Here is a 15,016-nt window from a genome sequence, read left to right as displayed (position 1 = left end):
CCAAGTGGGCCTTGGTCTAACCCTGGCAGCTGGAACCCCGACCCTGAGATCAGGGAAGGCCTTGAGGTGGGCAGGTGAATTGTGGGCAGCTCAGGTAAAGCTCCCATGTCCCGACACCCTCTCAAAGGCAGATTTCTGTACCCAGCAATAAACCCCCCTCTCCACAGAAATGACAGGGTGGACCCACCCACTGTTTGGCCCTGATCACTACCTGCTTTCTGGTACCCTCTAGGCTTTCCCGGTGACTTACCAGGTCCCCCAGCTGCAGCAAGCCAGTCAGAAAGGCCCCCGCAGGCAGAGGGCATGCCTGGGAGGCAGCAGTGTTTACGACCTGGCTCCACGTAGGCCCTACAACATCTACCATGTGTTCCCCAACCAGTCTGATTTAAAAACACATCAATGGAGACCATGGAAAACTGGGTTTCCTCTACATTTATTTCAACTGCTAAATGATTAACAACATTCACAACTTCTTAGATTAAAAGAAAGAAAAAAAACCCAAAGCTTCCATTTTGTAACATCACAAACGTCTTCTAGGTTTTACCAAGGACCAAAAACGCTAAATTTCTCTATATGATTTCCAGTGATGGAAACAAGGCAGAGACAGTAAGCACCCAAAGTGGTGAGTTAGCACTTTCCGGATGCCTGTCGTCCTCATGGAAGAGACCCTGGAACTAGAATGACAGAAAAGACACTGTGACTTTGACAAGGCTATGCAACTGCACATCGCACTTGCTCTCACGCGTGCTCCCCGCAGAGCGGTCTCTGCTGGAGAGGGCAAGGGCGGGCACAGAGGGCCAGCGCGCTGGTCCCCAGCCGACAGCTGGCACAGGGACGCACCACCACGCTCCTCCCCGGCCCACGCAATGCCTTCACTGCCTCAATGCCAACTCCACAGAAGCGCCACCTGAGTGCTTACAGGACTTTCCAGGCTTAAGAAGTAGGTGCTCCCTTTGACGACTGCCAAAGGCTCACAGTGTCAGCTCAAAGCAGGACACCCCCAGGAGGAGGAGTGGCAGGAGGCTGTGGGAACAGGGCTCAAACCCCGGGAATTCCTAAAGTATTTTACTTATAAATAAAAGCAGAGAAAGCCAAGGATGAGCATACTAGGACAAAGCGAATATGACGGTCAAAGCTACGCTTGAAGAAAGAGCCAGGACCCATGCTGGGGGGTGCACACCTCACTCAGCACCAAAGGGTGCTCTGTGAAAGGCCATGCGGGATCGAGGCCCTGTTCTCAGAGTTCTATCCCTTTACCTGACCCCCAGCCAACGTGGAAGGCTGTTGGAAAGATTAGAAGAGAAAGGAGGTGAACCCCCATAGCTGTGGTTCCCCCAAACCACACCACCCCTGCAGGCTATTTCAACTCTGCTGAAGAACCTCCAGCATGTCCGTGGCCATAAAGATCTGCCAGTTGCCAAAGCAACAAAAGTGACCAGAAGCAAGCAGAGCCCTGGGGACTACCCGTGGCATGAAGAAGGGCAACATCAGGCGGGCACGTGAGATGCTGGCACAGGCCCGTGATGCTGTGCTGGTGAGTGTGGGCCAGACAGACAAGACAGATCCAGAGGAGCCTGGGACTGCAGCCCAGGAGGTCTCGGGCTTTGAGAAAGCAAGGATTTCACAACAGCCAATACGAGTGGCTGACAGGGAAACTCACTGCTGTGTCCCCCAAGCTTATAGTATCAGCAGGATCCTGTTTTCCAGATTTTAGCATGTATTTAAAACTTCAACACTGCTGCTTTATGAGGAAGGGCTGAGAGATTCCCACAGCCTGAGAATTTCGCATGTAGTTGCAAGAGGCAGAGTGCGAGAAGCTGGAAGGGGCGGCAATCATACGCCTTGCAATAGCAAACAGCTGCAGAGCCCACCCCAAGAGGATCCTTTCTGCTCTGTACAAAGGCCCTAATAAAACAATTCTTTACACTGCCACACATGCAAAAAATGAAGAGTCTTGAAGAGTTTACACCTCCCACCCCTTTGTAGGAGAGACTCCATATGTGGTTTAAAAAAAAAAAACACCAGTTTGCTTTGTGGATTCTAAGAGACACGTAAATTTGGGGAAACTTTCATCGGTGTAATGATTACTCCCCACTGAATACAGCTGCTGAATACACTGCTGAAATTTCGTTAAGTCTCTTGGGATGCATTTAAGAGTTGAGACTCCATAAATAACACGTTCATCGAATCCAGTACTTCCACTTGTTTAAAGAGCTTCAGCACTCCGACTGACAGCTGTGGTACCAGAGCACAGACCTCATTATTACTGATTTATATTCCCTATTTAAATTTGAGAAGATACGATCTGTGACTGTTTCGGTATCAAGTTTGCTAGCAGATCACTTTTAGAGAGCAATGTGTCCAGGGACAGGAAAACCAACAGAAGCTGGTTCCTGAGCACTTAAAGGGCGCTGGTGCTTTCAAGGGCAGCCCCACCTTCTGAGCGGAACCAGGGGAGACTTGGAGAAGACTTGCTGCCAAAAGCATTTGGAAGAGGGTGAAAGGCAAAAGCAGATTGGAAATGGTGCGTTCTTTTTTTAAGAAAAAGAAAAGCCAGCGGGTGGAACCTCCGCACCAGAAACTGCAGAGACGTTTGTTTTTCGTGTACACACCAAACCTACTTGGGCACTGGTTCCAGGGCAGATCCGGGACAGAGGTGGCGTTTTAAGAGTAATTGCTGCTTCAAGCCTTATCTTTCTCACCAATGGTTTTCATCTATTCAGGGAGAGAACGATTTTGTTCAAAACTGAGATGGAAATTATGGGTGGGGAGGACAACTAAAAGGAGAGGAGAAAGATAGGATATTTACAGGCCAAAGGCCCCTCAGAAGGAAAAGGATTTGAAGACCCTCAGAAAGGGATGAGGCAGAGTGGCGTCCTCTGCAGCACCAGCTTCCAGGTCACCCTTACACTTGCAAGACACCAGGCCGCTCCCGTGGTGGCTTGTTTCCACAAGATGGCCATGTACAGTCGCACCTGGGAGCCCAGTGCTGAGGCCGCACCATGGGCTGCGTGCAGTGGCGCTTGGCGAGCATGGGGCTCGTTCCTTCAGCCTGGAAGGTGAGAGGTGGGACACATCCACATCCAAACACTCCTTGTTTCCCTCACAAAATTTTATGATCTTTTGGGGGGAGTGATATTTTGATGTTTGGGTTTTGAGTGGGGCACACTAACTTTTCTAGAGGAAGCGTCTCTGTGTACCAGAACATCAGCTTAGGCAGAATGCCCCCCACACTAGCTCACACACATACCTATTTGTTGGCCCGTTTGTGTCTGTACATCTGCATCATCCTCTGACGGAACACGTCAAACGTGTCTTCTTTGTGCTCCTGCCCGTCGGCACCCAACCCCTCCCCTTCCGAGGCAGTTCCCCTAAGGAGCAAAATGGAGAGTTAGCCACACCTGAGCCCAGAGCCCGGCCACCAGGAGATGGAAAATAGCCTGAGCCATCAGAGTGGGACAGAGGTATGAGGGACACACAACAGTGACAGCAAGGGAGGGGGAAAATAAAGACACAATTCACAGTGGGGAACAAGGGATACTCACCCGTGCAGGCATGCAAACTTTCTGAGAAGTGTGCTCAGAAGCCAGCCCCTGATTACAGCAGAAAGCCTCCCCAGCAGGTGCTAAGCTCAATTTTAACTGAAATGCTTGCTGGATGCTAATGGGGCTTAATAAACTCTGGGCCGTGCTCTACCCTGGCTAGTCTTCATGTGGGCTCCTGGAAAAGGGAAGTGGCTCTTAGCGTAACTACGCAGCATTACCACTCAAGCTTTTATGATAATAATGAATGTGGCCAAATGCCAGGGACCAAGTCTATGCAAGTGCAGCAAGGAGCTGTGTGAACACCTGCATATGTAAATGATCTGCTATAAGCCATGTTCGACGTGAAGGAAACCAAGAATCAGGCTGCAGGTCAAAGGACTTAGGACCAGAATCCCACAGAAAGCCTCATCTCCCCAGGCACGGTTGCCCATCCCCACCCCTGGCCCCCAGCGCCCACTGCGTACACGCTGACGGGCTCCCTGATGCCCTTCCCACAGGAGCCCAGGCCGTGGCCCTCCTTCCAGCCCATCTTCTGTAGCATCTGGAACCCCAGGTTCTTGTCGGTCAGTTTCTGCTGGGCGAAATCAAAGTCCTGGGGTTTCTGAGGAGAGAGAAGAGTGTGGCATGTGAGGTGCAGCAAAGCCCCTGGAGCAAGGGTCTGCGTGGGTTACACCTGGACATGGTCCAGTACTAACACCCCTAATGCCTCCCTGACGCCACAGATGCTCAAGATCAAGCCATGGTCCTGGCAACATTCCCTGGGTGGGTTGAGACCTCTAAAGGTTGTAGGTCACCAGCTTGAGGTATCCCCACAGAACCACGCCAGACCAGCCTCTCAGGCTTCACCGTGACCACTCTTGTTGCAGTGTTGAGGCTGTGAATTAAACTTCGTGAGAGGAGGGTGGGTCCTGGGGCCAAAGGGTGAGTAGGAAGAGCCCAGAGTGGAGACCTGGATAAAGAGAGTGGCCCTGTGATGACCAGAGGGCATATCCCAGGCTGAGGGACACAGGGCACAGGACTTGAGGCAGGAAGGCCCCTGGAGTGCAGGAGTCAGAGGGGCAGCAGGGCTAAGGCAGGAGGGATCCAGAAAGGCAGTGGAGAGAGGCTGTACAGAAAAATCGGTTCAAAGGGTCCTCCCTATTTGACCCCCACTCCTCTCCCACTGCTTCATTCATTCTTATGGGCTTCCAAAACTCTGAGCAGTGACCCCATCCTGGAAGCTTTCCTGGCTGCCCTCAGGCATTACTCAGCAAACCTGACTGACCTATGTGTCTGTCTGGTCCTTCCCAGGTCTGGAGCTCTGAGAGCTCCCCAAGGGCAGGGACCGGTTTTACTTGGACTCTGAGGTCCATGCTAGCACAGAGCAGACCTCACTGAGAGCCAGTGCAGCTGGGAAGAAGGATGGGGCCTGGGAAAGACCCTGTGGATGGAAAGGTAAGAAGCCCTAGAGGAAGTCTGGGCTCCAGAGCTGACTGTGGGAAGACAAATTAAAAAGCCTAGAGGCCTCTGGAGGAGGAGCCTGCCCCGTGTGAGCAAAGGGGATTTCCATTCACTCATGAATATTCATTAGCACCCACAGTGTGCTGGAACCGCTGGGCAGCTGGGGGCTCAGAGTCCCTGCCGCCCGAGCCTGTTTCTTTAATCCGTTTACTAAACACTGAACACAGCCTGTCCCCAGGGCCTCACATGCTCCCAGGGAGAAGGTTCCTCTGTCCTGATCAATGCAGCTGGGAGTAGTGGAGAGGGTCTGAGCAGGGGAAGTGTGGGAGAGGAAGAGGATGGGGAAGGCAGAGGGAAGGCTGGCCACAGGTCCCCAAATGGCAGACTTGCATCCCCCTTCAGGAAAGCTGTTCAGGTGGGAGCAACAGGACGAACAGGGGTCCACTCAGCTGGACAGATCTTTGTGAGTGTTCAACTGTGTCTAAGAATCACCCTGCCTGGTTTCCTGGGGCTGGAGCAAAGCCATGCACCAAAGGCCAGGCTGAGGTGTGCACAGAGAGCTGCAGGGGAGACCTCCTCCCTGCCTGCAGTCACCCCAAAGAGAGACCCATGTTTGCAGGACACCAGCTGGCTGCACACCGGGTTAACACACATTGCATTTAATCCTCAAGGTATCTCCTACATGCAGGATAGGTGCAACTGCCCCACTTTACAGATGTAAAAACAGAACCTCAGGATTCACATGCCAAGATTAGATGGCCAGGCTGAGCCTGAAAAGGCTGCCTTCTCAGCAGGCTGTGCCTCACCCAGGCCACCAGATGGGTACCCGGGTACTGGGTCAGCTTAAAACCCAACACAGCTGTTAAGACCACAAGCTTCGGGTACAGGAAGGTCCCTGCTCTCAGCTGTAACTGGGGTCACACTGACGCTTCCTCTGGCCATTGATATTGACACAATGCACTCAGAACAGGTCTGAGCCACAACTTGGGCTTTGCTCACCCCCTGACACCAGCAGAGACCTCGCCTGGTTCCCCACTCACCTCCCTGACCTCTAGAGACCTGTGATGTCCCCACATGCATCCCAGGTGAGTTTGTCTAGCCTCACCTGCCCCAACATGTGTCAGCCCAGCTGTCTGGAGTGTGCCCCCATCTCCTTCCAATGACCTGCTCCCACAGGGGCTCCCCATTTCAGTCAATGGCAGCTCCATTCTCTTAACTGTCCAGGCCGACAACCCTGGAGTCACCCTGGACTCTTGGCTTTCTCTGTTCCACATCCAATTCATGAGCAAGTCCCACCAACTCCACCTTCACCTCTCCTGGCCCCCCGGCTCTGCCTCACCCCCCACCCCACAGGCTGCTCTCAACACAGCAGCCATAGTGGCCATGTCTTCCACCCAAATCCCCACCGTGGTTCTCCAATGCCTCTCCCAAAGAAGGGGCCACAGTGCTGACATCCATCTACAAGCCCTATGTGACCTGGGTGCTTGCCACCTCTACTTCCTCACCCCATCACTCCATTCTAGGCACAAAGGGCTCCCTACTGACCTGTGACTGATCTGGGGCTTCTCCTAGGCCTCCCTGCTTAAAGGGTACCCCCCAACCCACCTTATTCCTTGTCTCCCTTTGACCTGCTTCTCTGCACCCACAGCACCCACCATTCCTGGTCCTGCACATTTCTGTTGCTGCCAGCTCCGCTCATGGCTGCCTCTAGGTGGGCAGATGGAGCTGGGAGCACAAGAGGTGCTGACCAGTTAATAAACACACACACGCACGCACATGCACTCGGCGTACTAGCAAAGTAGCGCACTCTTTTAACCACAATTATAGTCTACTAAATCTGAACTTCTCATTGGCTGAGACATTATCTTGTTCATCTCTCCAATCCATTGCACATATCAGGCCTCACACGTCCATTAAATAGACTAATTACTCCCTCTTGTGGTTTTGAGCAATGCAAAACACTTTTAAGAAGTCCCGAGGGGCTTCCCTGGTGGCGCAGTGGTTGAGAGTCTGCCTGCCAATGCAGGAGACACGGGTTCGAGCACTGGTCTGGGGGGATCCCACATGCCGCAGAACAGCTAAGCCCGTGTGCCACAACTACTGAGCCTGCGCGTCTGGAGCCTGTGCTCCACAACAAGAGAGGCCACCACAGTGAGAGGCCTGCACACCGCGATGAAGAGTGGCCCCCACTCGCCGCAACTAGAGAAAGCCCTCGCACAGAAACGAAGACCCAACACAACCAAAAATAATAAATAAATAAATAAAAATTAAAAATAAATAAATAAATACAGGCTGTTGTTAACTGACAAGAGGCTTGTGCTTAAAAAAATATGAAGTCCCGGGAGAGAAAAGGCTGTGTGTTGTGCTTTGTATGCTGACACCTGGCCTGAAGTATGAGTATAGCTTAGTCACGCCAGTGCCCTTTGGAACTCTGGCAAACTCTGACTACGTCACACGTAAGGACTCACAGCCACACTCACCTTCTTCTTGGTCACGGGACGACCCCGAGGCCTGTCATAGGCAATTCGAACTGGTTCGTGAACTGGAAGACAAAAGAAATGTATATATACACATATATGTACTTTCCCCAAATTATTTAGTAGAAGATGAGGGTGCTGTAGTTTGGGCTTATAGCCCCTCTGCTGACAGAAGGTGGCTAGGAGCTGCACCACAGGGCCAGCCATTCGGCCCTGGCTCCTCTAAGGAATCGTGTGACCCACAGAGTGCAGAGGCAGAACAGAGGCTCAACTGAGGGCTGCCTTGCTGTGGGAGAGTCTACCTAAGCGTGACTCCCACGTTTATGACGAAGGACCTGACACGTGGATCATTTTCCATGACCGTAGGAATACATTTTGCTTCAACAAATGAGCTATTTGCAACACTGTGCCCTCCTCATGTCCCTGCGACTGTTCCGTAGATAGAGAAGTAAAGTCCACTCAGAACTTTCTAGTAAAAACAACCATGCTTCTCATACACAGCACCACATCACATTATTATTATTGTTATTATTATATTTGACAAAGGATATATCAGCAGGTCTGGTACTATCTCATCAACCACCCTATCAAAATAACTGAGAGCTTCTAAAGTAGAAAGAATTCCACTTTCCCCCCACGAAAGCCATCTTAACAAGCATTCTGATGTGCTACCACACTCTGATAAGTTCTGAAGGACATAAGAGTTTAGTAGAACAGTTAGAAATCCATTGCAACACCAAGGTTTCCAAACACAAACCACGAGAACTGTTCCTTTAGCAGGAGAAACTATACTGACACTGCTGGGTGTGAATATGATGGTCTCAATAACGTAGCACACACAGGCTCTCCGCACACGATGGAGGCCTGTTCACCAAAACCACCTGCCACACAAGCGTTGCAGCATCAGCTCCACACAGGCCCGGCTGTGTGGAGACCTGGGTGGGCAGCGAGCAGCCCAACAAAAGGCGGGACATGATGTGGTTCACCTACTGACAGTCTAGAAAAGGCAAAACCACAAGGCCAGAAGATGGTCAGTGGTTGCCCGGGCTGGGTAGAGGAGGAAACTGCAGAGGGACACAGAGACACTTCTCGGACGAGCTCCAGCTCGGCCGTACTGGGGGGCTCATGCCTATACACCTTTGCCAAAACTCCGTGAACTGTCCACTTGAAAAGGGTGCACCTTTACTGCTGGTAAATTGTACCTCAAGAACCTTGACCTTCCCCACAGGCAGGTAGGAGATGGCCTTCCATGGCCAAAGCTGGCAGAGCATGGGTTGCACAGCTCCCACTAACCACTGCCCAAGACTGGTCCCGGTCCGTGTCCTCCTGCCTCATCGTCACTAAGCAGTCATCACTACCCTGGGGTCTTCGGGGGGGTGGGGGCACTCAGAAAGCTGGGCACGCCTCAAGATCACAGGCAGGAAACAGCCAAGATGACCCAGGCCCGTTCCTTCCACAGCCAGGACTCCCCTGTTGGAAGCTGAGCAATAATGGAAAATAACAAGCAGCATGTGGGGTGCTAGAAGCCAAACACAGCATCTCCTTAGAATGCCAACTTCAGACCAACTGGAAACGTCAGTTTCTCATGAACGTTTTGGACTGTGTGCAAAACCAATAGGACTATTTTAGGTTAAAAACATAAGACCGAAGAACTCCATGTTGTGTTGGCCCTGGGAGTGTTCTGGAAGGTAATGTCCAGGTTAGCTGGAGCAATCAGAGGCGGAAAGGGTGACGGGGGCCAGCTGGTCATCTTGCACCTGAACTTGGGCTGAGGGCCAGGTAAATTCTTCAAAACAGTCAGACAACGTCTCCACAATTTTTCATGGCCCACAACCGAGCACCATGACTCCTCCTCAGGTGTTAAACAGAAGACCGTGCTGGGGGCACTGTGTCGATAGCCAGGCACTCACCTTTGGGCTCCTGGATGAGACACAGCCTCTTGGGAGCCGGAATCATGCCGACCTTCAACGACTTGCTGCTGACTCTCTTCCGAGGGAAGCAGGCCCCTGAGGAGGACTGTGACAGGGCAGGCGCACCAGCCGGGCCATCCTCGGCCACCTCGCTCAGGAGGCCATCAGCTGGGGGGCTGCCCTCCGAGCCCTCGGACTTGGTCGACCCTCCTGCCGGCCTGGAGGCCCCTCCAGGAGTGGGGGCCTCCTCACCCCTTTCCTCGTCCTCCTCATCCTCCTCCTCGCCCTCATCTTCCTCAGGCATCACCTCTGGGCTCTCCAGCTCAGCCTCGTGCTGAGAGGGCTCATCCTCAAACTCTCCTTCCCCCTCCATGGGCTCCAGGGGGCTCTCCTGAGAATCGGCGCTCTTGCTGGCATGAAGGTTCAGCGGAGATGACGTAAAGCAAATCGATGGGCACAGTTCAAATACTTTCTTTCGATAGAATTTGAAAGCTGAACTGTTTTGGTCATGTAGAAACCTGGGATAAAGATGAAATACATTGGTTAACCAGAGGGTTCTCTATAAACATTCCTATTTTCTGAAACTGTCCAAATGGACCTGACAAAGCTGGGGGTGGGACAAAGAAGCAAACACATGACCTCTTTCTACCAGCTGTGGTTGATGGGCAGCTTTACAATGAGATAGAAGGCTTGAAGAGTATTAGTAATTTAACGAAGGAGCCAGAACATAAGAGGCCTAATTGCTTTCTGGGGGAGGGAGCTGTAGGAACAAGGTATGCAGGGACGACCAGAGAACATGCTAGAACGAGCTCTAACACTACAGCCAGGAGATCCGACCTGGGCCTTACCTCATCTCTTTCTGATTACATCACCGGCCACTCTGGGCCTGCGTGTGCTCACTGTGACTCTCTGGTTCCTCCCATACTCCAGCCATGAGATGGAGAGAGGTGTGTCACCTCCTGCCTCATGTCCTGCAGCAAAGCTGCGTGAATGTGCTGGCAAAAAGGCCTCTCTGAGCCTCGGAGTCCAATGGCCCTAGCCACAGCTTGGAGCTGCAGCTGGTGTAGGAAACCAAACACACAAAATTTACTTGGGCCAAAGGAAAGACAGCCCCTGTTCTTGGACAGGACAACTCAGGCTCATAACGAAGTCAATTCTCCCTTAATTAAATGTTAATGTATAAAAGTAAAAGCATCATTTTTTTCTGGATCTGAACATGATTCTTAAGTTCATATAGAAACATGAGTATGTAAGACTGTCTAGGAAACCCCTGAACAAGATCAACAAGGGGCCCAGTTCCACCAGGTATTACAAGGTGTGCGAAGCCTCTACAGTTAAAACAGCGTGCTACTTGTCTATGGACAGACAGGCCAAGAAAAAGGCCAGAAACACAGTATCTGATGAAGGTGGCCTCTCAAACCACTGTGAAAAAGAACAGTCTTTTCAACGAATGGTATTGGGACAACTGGGCAGCTTTTTACAAAAATATTTAAATTGGATCTATGCTGTACTCTCTGCTCCTGAATAACCCTACACCGGTCAGAGATCTAAGTGTAAAAACCAAGCCATACAAGTTGTAGAAGAAAATACATAAATGTCTTTATAATCTGAGTGTAGGGAGATTCTTTCTAACTGTAACTCTGTATCCAGGTGCAACGAGATAAAACTGAGAAATTTGACTACATCAAACGTTTCTGCGCTGCAAAACATACCATAAGTAACGTGAAAGATAAATATCCAACTATGAAGGAAACAGATACAATTACATTACAGGTAAAAGGTCAGAGAAACTAGAAAGAATAAATCCAAAAAGCCCAATCAAGAAAAGGGCAAAGATTAAGAACTTCTGCCCTCCAAAAGACACTGCTAGAATGAGAAAACAAGTCACGGACTGGGAGAAATTATCTGCAAACCACACACTTGACAAATAACTTATATCAAGAATATATAACAAACTCTCCAAATTCATTAATAAGTAAATAAACGACCCAATAAAACAATGGGCCAAAGATCCGAGCAGACACTTCACTAAAGAAATACATAAGCACATGCAAAGATGCTCAGCACTGTTAGTCCTCAGAGAAACACAAATGAGAACCACAGTGGGACACCCCTCCCCCACACCAGGACGGCTAACATGAAGACTGACACTATCAAGTGCTGGTGAGGATGGGGAGGAAACAGAACTCTCACCCAAGGTGCTGGAAATGCAAAACTGTGCCACCACTTAGAAAGACAGTCTGGAAGTTTCTTCAAAAGTTAAACACAGACCCACCATGTGAGCCAGCCTTTCTCTGCCTCAGTATTTTACTGGACAGAAATAAAAGCAGACCTTGTACATGACTGCTCACAGAAGGTTCATCTGAAATCATCCCAGACTGGAAACATCTCAATGCCATCAACAGCTGAATGGGTAAATAACTGTGGTCCAGCCATACAATGCGATACACTCAGCAATAAACAGGAATGAACTATGGATACACACAACATGGATGAACCTGAATAATTATGTGGAGTAAGAAGCCAGACAAAAGGAGAGAACAAACTGCATTTATACAAAATTATAGAAAATACAAACTATTTACAGTGAGAGAGCCCTGATCAGCAGCTGCCTGCAGGAAGGGATGACAAGGAAACTTTTTTTTTTTTTTTTTTTAATTTATTTATTTTTGGCTGTGTTGGGTCTTCGTTTCTGTGCGAGGGCTTTCTCTAGTTGCGGCGAGCGGGGGCCACTCTTCATCGCGGTGCGCGGGCGTCTCACTATCGTGGCCTCTCTTGTTGTGGAGCACAGGCTCCAGATGCGCAGGCTCAGTAGTTGTGGCACACGGGCTTAGTTGCTCCGCGGCATGTGGTATCTTCCCAGATCAGGGCTCGAACCCGTGTCCCCTGCATTGGCAGGCAGATTCTCAACCACTGCGCCACCAGGGAAGCCCCAGACAAGGAAACTTTTGAGTCATGGATGTGTTCATCATCTTGATGGTGGTGATGGCTGCATGAGTGTAAACACGCATTAAAACTTATTAGACAGGGACTTCCCTGGTGGCGCAGTGGTTAAGAATCCGCCTGCCAATGCAGGGTTCGAGCCCTGGTCCGGGAAGATCCCACATGCTGTGGAGCAACCAAGCCCGTGTGCCACAACTACTGAGCCCACGTGCCACAACTACTGAAGCCCGCGCGCCTAGAGCCCGTGCTCTGCAACAAGAGAAGCCACCACAATGAGAAGCCCGCGCTCCGCAAGGAAGAGTAGCCCCCGCTCACTGCAACTAGAGAAAGCCCACGCGCAGCAACAAAGACCCAATGCAGCCAAAAATAAATTAATAAAAAAAACTTATTAGACAAATATGTGCAGTTTATGGCATGTCAATTATACCTCAACAAAACTTTTTTTTAAAAAAGGGCAAATGATATGAACAGTTTACAGAAAGATATTCAAAGGACACAAGTTTATGTAAAGAGGTTCAATTTCACTCATAAGAAAAATGCAAACTAAAACTTCACTGAGAAAATTAGAAATTCCTCACCAATCCCACTGGCTCAAAGGCATGCCAAAAGGTGGGGGGTGGGGACAGGCACTCATGACACTCCTAGGAGAGTGGCCCTCAGGGAGGGGAATCTGCACTAACAAAACTTAGTTTGCATTGAACTATGATTCAACAATCCCCTTCTGGAAGATACCCAAAAATTCTCACCACAAACACAGATTGCGTGTAAGGCCAAACTAGAAGTGTGCACTTAGCCACTACTGGGTCCCAGAAATGCTCCAGGAAATGTAAAGTTTTTAACTGTATTCTTAACTAAGCTGAGGCACGACTCTCCAGCATGTTGGGAGCAGGGTGAGGGCCCGGAACCCCTAGCTGGCAATAGGACACAGTCCACACAGCATGGGAACCCCACCCACTCCAAGGGGAGCCCAGCCGGGTTACGGCTCAGTACTGGGAACACATGGCCCTCAGGCAGCCTCTCCCTGAAGGAGAACCCGCACCCCGCAGGCAGAGTGGGGCTCTGGTTCTGTGGCCTCTGGGCTGTGTAGTGTTGAATGATTACGCCATCTGAAGAATGGAGAATATAATGGTGCCCCCTCCTGGCACAAGGGTGACAAGCCATAACTGCGTGGAAGTGCTTGTTGCTCACACCTGGACCAAAACCCACCAACATGCTACATGAGTTGCACATTCTCGTCCTGCCCAGAGTAGCCAGCATGACCAGGGACAGTGCCCTCCTCCTCCTCAGACTCATGGGCGAGGACACACTCTCCTCTTTGCCTCTGCAAAGGTCCGGGGAAACTATAAGTCCCGTGGCCAGGGCATTCTCTCCCCCTTCCCCGGGCCAACGCCCACTGAACCTTAAGATCCAGCTTAAACTTCCCTCTGGGAGAGGCTTTTCCTGATGCCCCAGATGAGGGCAGGTCTCCCAACAACCTAAAACAGATGCTCCCTAACAGCCCTGAGCTCAGCAGAAGTGAAGTTGTGATTTATCCTGGGGCGACCCGCTGTGGGCTCTCAGGACACTCATGGGGTGAACTCCTGTGGGCTCTCAGGACACTCATGGGCTCAAATTAAAGGGGTGTGATGGGTACATACCAAAGGTCGGGGTTGTCACTGCTGTTTTCTATGCTGAATTGTTCAATCTCTGGTCCCACCTGAGCAACAAATTTGGCCAGTTTCTCTGCAGTCTCCATTGTCTTCGTATCAACTACAAAATAAAGCAACTGTCATGTATTGGTTCTGAGCTGCCAATTCCCATGTGAACATCGTGGGGTTGTGGAGGCTGATTACAAAGATGGCCCCTCACTGTACCCTTGCCCTTTGCCATGTGACTCTGCAGCTCTGTCCAGCAGAGGTGGACTCTCTTTTCTCCCCTTGAATTGGGGCTGGCCCTGGAACTCTTGCTGGCTAAGAATGTGACAGAAATGTGGAGTCCAGGCCTGAGAGGGCTTAAGCACCTCCTCTGCCTCTCCTGGATGCCCAAACCCGACTGTCAGGTGAACTGCTGGTGGGTGACAGGCATGTAGCCCACTACCCCTATCACCTCAGCTGACAGTTCCAGACAACTGGCCACTGCCTGCAGACAGTTTGCAGGCCCGGCCCAGCTGACTCAAAGCAACACTGGATGCCTCCTGTTTGAAGCCACAGTTTGGATTGGCTTGTTACGTAGCAATAGCTAGAGAAATGTAGCAGTTGTGTAAATTTTTCCCCTCTCCATTCCCACCTAGTGCTGAGCGGGAAGCACTGGCCAGAGGGCAGGCCTGTTGCAGTAGGAGAAGGTAATGGCTGGGAGAAACAAAAGAAACTGCACATCAACTAACTCTAAGGAAGGAAACACAGAGACCTTAGCGGGGAAGAGGAAGCAGAACGAGAACACGGGCAGCCTTATGGAACATATTAACGGGCAAGAATAGAGAGAAATGGATCAAGGAGCTCAAAGCCCTAAGCACGGGCACATGGCACACCCTGCTGGCCAGCAGGAGGACCTTGCAGGGAAGCACAGAGTCACCAGGCAGCACCTCGTGTCAGCTCCACACTCAGGATAAGAGGAAGGGGGCAGCAGGAGTCTAGGGCCAGCCCCTTGAGGAAGCAAGAGGAGAGAGAGTACCCCTGTGTGTGCCATCCTGGCCAGGTCCCTTTCGCTGCTGCCTGCTGCCCAG

At 50.9% G+C, this 15,016-nt stretch overlaps 1 protein-coding gene across 8 annotated transcripts in view; it reads right to left on the bottom strand.

Annotated features, from left to right (window-relative positions):
• Positions 1–430: 430 nt before the first annotated feature.
• SUGP2 (SURP and G-patch domain containing 2) overlaps positions 431–15,016 on the bottom strand; it is a 30,783-nt gene continuing 16,197 nt past the window's right edge. For 2 of the 8 annotated variants that reach the window (XM_068536674.1, XM_068536675.1), the window contains exons 6-10: positions 13,953–14,064; positions 9,373–9,890; positions 7,466–7,527; positions 4,010–4,146; positions 431–3,371 (exon numbers count right to left, since the gene is read on the bottom strand). In XM_068536674.1, the coding sequence (XP_068392775.1) occupies positions 3,251–3,371; positions 4,010–4,146; positions 7,466–7,527; positions 9,373–9,890; positions 13,953–14,064 (950 nt within the window). In that variant the 3' untranslated portion in view covers positions 431–3,250. The remainder of the gene's footprint in view (positions 3,372–4,009; positions 4,147–7,465; positions 7,528–9,372; positions 9,891–13,952; positions 14,065–15,016) is intronic. The other 6 variants (XR_011073213.1, XR_011073212.1, XR_011073211.1 and 3 more) reach the window with 6 other exon arrangements.

This window comes from Eschrichtius robustus, chromosome 2 (genome assembly GCF_028021215.1).
Source record: "Eschrichtius robustus isolate mEscRob2 chromosome 2, mEscRob2.pri, whole genome shotgun sequence".
Taxonomy (NCBI): domain Eukaryota; kingdom Metazoa; phylum Chordata; class Mammalia; order Artiodactyla; family Eschrichtiidae; genus Eschrichtius; species Eschrichtius robustus.
Note: the sequence above shows the minus strand (reverse complement) of the source record. Positions and strands in the feature narration are given on the sequence as shown.